The sequence below is a fragment of the Geotrypetes seraphini genome, chromosome 7, assembly GCF_902459505.1.
Source record: "Geotrypetes seraphini chromosome 7, aGeoSer1.1, whole genome shotgun sequence".
Lineage (NCBI taxonomy): Eukaryota > Metazoa > Chordata > Amphibia > Gymnophiona > Dermophiidae > Geotrypetes > Geotrypetes seraphini.
The window spans coordinates 157018713-157025912 of NC_047090.1; the positions used below are offsets into that span (position 1 = coordinate 157018713).

The following is a 7200-nucleotide window of genomic DNA, read 5'->3' on the forward strand; positions in this document are numbered from 1 at the left end:
AATTGTACTAACAAATGCAAGGTCCGTAAACAAAGACATTATACTAAATCTTCTTGCAGACAATAACTGGGACATCTTCCTTATTACCGAAATCTGGTTTAAAGATGATGGAGCTATCTTGGGTATGCTTTTCCCACCAGGGTATCAAGCAATAGCTTACTCACGTACCAACACTAGAGGCAGAAGTGTAGCCAACATTATCAAGTCCAGCCTCAATCCAAGACTGATTGACATTACCACACTAGATGCACTAGAGTGCCTAACCTTCTCAGTGGATCACAACAGAGACCTAATCTTCGCCTTGATATACAGAGCACCGCACTCTCCAATATCCATCTTAGATGATCCTCTATCCATCCTCAGCAAATTGGTCATCATATACAAACAGATCATCATACTTGGAGACTGACTTTTTAAACTACCCAAATGAGACCAGATCCCAGGCAGACTTCATTACTTCACTATCAGACCTAGGCTTCCAGCAACTGGTCCCCTCGCCGACTCACTCTGCTGGCCACATCCTAGACCTAATCTTTAGGCAAAATGATACTCTGCTCACCACAAGAACTCCTGGCTGCACCACCAAACTGGTACCCTGGTCCAATCACCATTTGATCACATTCATCCACACCTACACAATATATCAAACGTCAAATCAGGAAGCAAACTCAACCAGTGACGTACCAAGGGGGTGGCAGTCTGCCCCGGGTGCACGTTTCAAGAAGTTGCACGGCCGGCCGGGTCTGGAAGCTCCCGCGCTGCTCAAAATGGCACCAACGTGGCTGCCGACTCTGCTCTGAAATATGAGTCGGCAGCCGCACTGAAGTGCAGCAAGGTCCCACGATGACTACTTCTGCTGCCTCTGCTCCAGAAGAGGTAAGTGACGTCGGGGGGGGGGGGGGGGGGTGAGTGTGAACCGGCAGCCGTAGTCATCGCGAGACCTTGCCGCAAATCCCTGCGTCTGCCGGCCCAGCCCCCCTCCGATGTCACTTACCTCTTCAGGAGCAGAGGCAGCAGAAGTAGTCTTCGCGGGACCTTGCTGATTTCTATGGAGAGAGAAAGGAGCATAGCAGGGTGGTAGAAGGAGAAAAAGGGGGTCAGGGTGGTATGGAAGGGTGGTGAAGGGAGAGAAATGGGGTCAGGATGATATGGAAGGGTGTGGAGTGTGATAAAGGGGGTCAGGGTGGTATGGAAGTGTGGTGAAGGGTGAGAAAGGGGGGTCAGGGTGGTATGGAAGAGTGGTGAAGGGTGAGAAAGGGGGGGTCAGGGTGGTATGGAAGCGTGGTGAAGGGTGAGAAAGGGGGGTCAGGGTGGAATGGAAGTGTGGTGAAGGGTGAGAAAGGGGCAGATGCTGATGTTAGTGAGGGGAAGGGAGAAGAGAGAGTGAAATATCAGACCATGGGGATGTGGGAGAGGGAAGGAGAGGAGAGAGATGCCAGACCATTGGAGGAGGGAAGGGAAGAAGATGGATGCCAGACCAATGGGAGTGAAGAGAGAGATGGAAGGGGGAATTCTAATCTAGGTTGTTTGGACAAACGATTAAATGTCATTGAATCTCAATGTAATAATTTACAAGCTGTCTCGGTATCAGCAGTTAAAGATTCTACAGTGATACATTCTAAAATTGAATCAATAGAGAACATGAATAGAGTGAAAAATCTCCGCTTGGTTAATTTTCCAGTAACTCATTTACTGTCACCTGAGATTTTATTAAGGAAGTTTCTTAAAGAAGTACTGGGAATGGCCAACGCGGAGAATTTTCCAATAAATAACTACTATTACATTCCTCCAAAAAAAACTTGAATCTTCCCAGGAGGTGGATCATCTGATCACACCAGAGGTAAATTTGACTGAATTTTTGGAAGATACATAGGATGTGATTCAGAGTCGGTCCACCCTGGTAATAACATGCATGAGTGAGATGGACAAGAGTTTGATAATGAAACTTTACTTCAAAAACAGGTTAATGAAATTTTGTGGGGATTTGGTTAGGATTTTTCCGGATGTATCCAGAACCACTCAGATGAGGAGGAAAGAATTTTTGAAATTGAAGGAGAGAGTGTTGGCACTGGATGCATCCTTTTACCTGAAATTTCCCTGCAAATGTTTGATTAAGTTACAAGATATTGAGTATTCATTTTGGGACCCTATACAATTACAACAATTTTTAGTTGCAAGAGAATAGAAATATAAATGAGATTTGTTTCACCCAGCTGAGATTGTGAGGAGAATTAATATAAAAGTATCCCATCGTTTAAGGAATGATCCAGGGTTCTATAGGTGAACCATGAATTATTGTCCTTTACTTGCTTGAATTTTATTTAATTAGAAATAGCAAGGTATACTCCCCATTAATGTGGGCTTAAAAGGAATTATGTATGTATGATTTGATTATGTATTGTTTTATGTGATTTCCTTTTTTCTTTTGAAGTATTGGATATTGTAATGTATTCAAAATTATAAATAAAAAAAAGGAAGGGGGAAGCATAAAGTTTCTGGAAGGGGAATAGAAGGAGAGAAGATGCCATATAGAAGGGGCAGAGAGAGGATAGACAGTGGATGAAAGGAATAGAGTGACAAGAAGATGAGGAAAGTAGAAACCAGAGAAGACAAGGTAGAAAAAAATAATATATATTTTTTTCGCTTTAGGGGGATGCATCGCTGTTTCTGTGGTGTTGCATTGTATGCAGAGTCCAGCTTCTTGGTGCTTCAGTTTAACCTTTGTCTACATATTTTTATTCTATCTCCCCATTTACAAAACTGTAGAGCGTTTTTTAGCATTGGCTGTTACCACCATGGCTAAAAACCACACTACAGTTTTGTAAAAGGGGGAGGGGTTAGTTTGTGATTACATACTAGGCGAAGGTGTTTTCTGTGTTCGAAAAGTCATGGTTTTCTGTTAGGATTGACTGTGTAGGATTGATCTGTACTAGTCTGGCGTGTTTAGTTTTACAATGGGTTTATTGATGTACTGCTCACTGCAGTATGTAAGATGCTGCCTTTTCCTAGGTACACTATTGTGTGATGTGTGGATTGTTACTAAAAAATCATGTTTTTCATACAGATGGGGGGGGCGTCAAAAAATGATGGGCCCCGGGTGCAGGGCAGGATTAATTTGTCGAGGGCCCCTAGGCACACAAGTACACTGGGCCCCTGCCCCACCCCACCATGCGCCCAGGCAGAAACAGGAAGCTGCGTCAGAGGGAAGCTTTGGGCAAGCAGCACCGCTTGCACAATTACAGTTCCCATTGCCTTTCTTACCTGCGTTGCTTGTCTTACTTTCCGTCGATGGGGGGGGGGGGGGCGCATTGCCGATCAATGCTGGAGGGACCCATCGCCATTTGGAAAAAACAATGTTGATGCCCTCTTTCATCGGGCCCCAATGACCATTTCGGGCCCTAGGCACATGCCTACTTGGCCTATTGGCTAATCCTGCCCAGGTGCCACCTATGCTAGGTACGCCACTGAACTCAACATAAGAAAATACACAACAATAGCACTTATCAACTTATAAGATCTTTCCACAAGCCTTTCTAACCTAATGAGAACATTAAAACCCAATTCTGAATCTGAAGAGAAGGCTGCCTTGGACTGGCCCATTGGAGGTACAAAACAATTTAAGAAGGACTAGCCCTGGTCAGAGAGATCAAATACTATCACCGCAAAAAATTCCTCCCCCTGGTTTACCAATGACTTAAGAAGAAAGTGGAAAGAAACTGGTACAAACCCAGGCTTAAGAGTGACAGGTTTTAATAGAAGGAACTGCATGAAGAATATAAAAAAGCCAACCTGGAGGCTAAAAAAATATACTATTCCCAACAACTATTAAAGACACCCAGTAGGTCAAAAACCTTTTAAAACAAAAAAGATACATTTCTCCCTCCGAATTCACGGTTTCAGCAATCACAGTTTCGATTATTGGGGTTTTTTAGCTTGCTGACTCCTCTCCCCCAAATGACATCAGCTTGCATAGAGAAATCGCGGATTCCAAGTATACAGAGAAAAATTGCCGATTCTCGGCACTTTCTTCACCATGTTTGCCTCTCCTTCAGGAACAGGCCAGGTCTCCCACCATATTATTCGCAGTTTCACCATATTTACAATAGTTTTTTAATAGAAAACGGTTGAATATCATATGAAAAAGTTATTCGCGGGTCTGTAAATCCCCTATCACAGCGAATACGGAGGGAAACCCTGTACTCACAACATCCCAAAGAGACAACCAATGCCTTAACACCAAACTCGACAGTGAACCACTCTCAGAATACTTCACTGACAAAGTAGCCAAAATAAGGTCTCACCTTAACTCCACCACTGGGACAAGATCATTAAAACTACAATCGGGAACCTAACTCACTTTGAAACCGCCTTCCCTCGATGACGGCTTGCACTTGTTCTGCAGCGAGCCTCCCCCCCCCCCCCCCCCCCCACGAGCTCGCGAGCAGAGGCTGCACTCACCGTTGTCGCGGTACACCATGCCGATGGTCCCGCCAGTGTTGATGACCAGCACGCGGGCTTCCTCAACCAGGACGCCGCTCAGACTCTCCAGAGAGCCCGACTGACTCGGGCACCTGGGCAGCGGTCTGCGGCGCGAAGGTGTCGGAGCCGAGGGCTGGTGCTCGCAGAGCAGAGCTTGGCACAGCTTGGAGGAGAAGGAGGAGGCGGATAGCGGTGTGTAGCCGGCGGCTTCAGCGAGCTCGGCCATCCTCAGTCGCGGGCGGTAGGCTTTTCTCGCTCGGTGTCTCCGCACTCACCTCCACTTACTTCACAGAAACGTCACCGCCCCCCTCCCCCGGGGCTCTATATCTACCCGAACCGAGCTCTTTCGCCCCTCCCCGCCCCTCCCTCGGTACTCTCCATCGCTACGCTCCTATTTCCTGGTCCGTCACTTGTCCTGCTGTCGGTTCATCCTCCTTTGCCTTTGGCTGAGCGCCCGCCCGGCCAATGTTACAGCAGGAGGCGTGTCGCGCGCTGGCAGCCAGTCGACCGACCAACGGTCTCTTGGAGTAAATGCTACCCCGTTTTCATTGTGCTCCTTAGTGCTTTATATCGTACATTCTATCCTAAAACGTTAAGAGCTCACCGTGGTTAGTAAGCATAATATTGAATCTGCTCTCTTTGTCGTTGTTACAAAGTGTAGCCCTATCACTAATTCCCCCCTGAATCCTGTCCTCCCCCATCTGTTTCTTTGTCCAGTCCTAGCTCTGAGCAGTGGCCTAGCCAGACCTGAGAGTTTGATGCACCCAGGGGAGTTACTAGGTATAGAGGTGCGAGTAGGTCTTGATAGTGTATTATACTCCTAGATAAGGCCTTAGAAATCCATCATCAAGTGAATTCTAAGTAAACAATTTCTCCTGCCTCAACCTGAACCCCGTAGATATTGATGGAAACTTTGGGAAAACTGATTTTTTTTAATTATTTTTTTTTAAAGTCACATTTTCCCTTAAATGTTGCCATTATAGTAGACTTGTGTCTGGTCAACATCTTGAGTGCTGGTTAGGGAGGTGTTCACTAGTCTGGTTTGTTTTACTTGGTTTAATGATGTCTGTTATTGAGGCATCTTGTACGACTTATGGAATTTTATATTTTGATGTGTGTGTGGGTTTGGCCAGTTTTGGCCTCAACTGATTTTCATCGTTGATGCAATGTGTATGTTACATGTAGTTTGATTTGATATCGAAGTATGTAATTTGTTACAGTATGTCCTTGAAGTGTTTTGTGCAACAAATGTAGAGGTTTTATCTTGTATGCCCTGGATAAGGGCAGATGAGAAACAAAAAACACACATCCTGGTATCCAGCCTTGTCTTGCTTTATAACAAATATAAATGTATTGTATGGCTGTATTAATAAAACTACTACAACTATTAATTCTAGAGTGCTACCACAGGTAAACATCTTTGATGGAGAAGTTTAATTAGCCTAGCAATCTAATATATATATATTTTTAAAACCCACTGGCTATCATGCTCAATGAATAGTTAAGCTCTACCGTAGAATTTGTTACCAGAGGATATAAAAACTAGTTAGCATATCTCGGTTTATAAAAGGTGTGAATAGGTTCCTGGTGAGAGTCCATTGTCTGCTAGAGACAGAAATGGGGAAAGACACAGCTGTTCCTGGGAGTGGTAGCATGAAATCTTGCTACTCTTTGAGATTATGTATGGAATCTTCCTATTATTTGGGATTCTGCCCTGTACTTGGGACCTGGATTAGCACTATTGGAAGCAGTATTACTGGGCTAAATCAGGGGTAGGCAATTCCGGTCTTTGAGAGCCACAGGCAGGTCAGATTTTCAGGATATCCACAATAAATATGCATGAGATAGATTTGCATCTCAAGGAGGCAGTGAAAGAAATGCAGCCCAGAAGAAAATGACAGATTATTTTTGTTTTCAGGACAGTGCAACATAATGCTTTAGAGTAGACCATCTTTTAGTGTTCTGGTTTTGCAATCATTTTGGGCCATACAGTACCAGTGTTTTGCTGAGTTTTGTTACATATTGATGTTTGCAGTGATTGTTGTTCATTGAGTGTATGCTGTTTCAGTTGACCTATATAAAGTAAAACAAAATGCACCTCTGGCTATGTGTACTGTTGTTCATTGAGTGTATGTTGTTTCAGTTGACCTAAATAAAGTTTAAAATAAAAATGCACCTCTGAATATAACAGACTCTGAATATAACAGACTGTTTTTTTTGAAGTTCGTTATAACGGGATTTTATCCCAGGACAAGCAGGCAGCATATTCCCACACATGGGTGACGTCACCGACGGAGTCCCGCAGCAGACAGCCTCGAAAGCAAACTTGCTTGAAGATCTCGAGCTTTCGAGTGCTGCACCGCGCATGCGCGCGTGCCTTCCCACCCAAACTAGGGGGCGCATCTCCTGTGAGGATCCTCAGTTCGTTTTTTTCTGTGGAGCCAGGAAGACACGTTTTCCTCAGCTTCGCAGCGACATCTGCCTTCTCTACACCGCTTCTTTTTCTTTTAAAAGTTCGGTCGCTGTGCTTAGTCGTTTTCTTTCTTTTTGATTATAAAAAATAAAAAAAAAGCAAATATTTTCGTGTGTTTTTGTGCAGCCGGTGAGCCTTGGGCCTAGGCCCAACAGCTCACTTTGTTCGGCATGGACTTTATTTTTTCTATGTCCCGGCCTCTCACTGGGTTTAAACATTGTTATTAGTGCGGCAGGATGATTTCTGTC

The 7200-nt window shown here is 44.6% G+C and overlaps 1 protein-coding gene across 2 annotated transcripts in view; it reads right to left on the reverse strand.

Moving 5' to 3' along the window:
- ASPG (asparaginase) overlaps nt 1-4792 on the reverse strand; it is a 151906-nt gene extending 147114 nt beyond the window's left edge. For both annotated transcript variants that reach the window (XM_033952584.1, XM_033952583.1), the window contains exon 1: nt 4459-4792. In XM_033952584.1, coding sequence (XP_033808475.1) covers nt 4459-4705 — 247 coding nt within the window. In that variant the 5' untranslated portion in view covers nt 4706-4792. The remainder of the gene's footprint in view (nt 1-4458) is intronic.
- Between the last annotated feature and the right edge of the window lie 2408 nt (nt 4793-7200).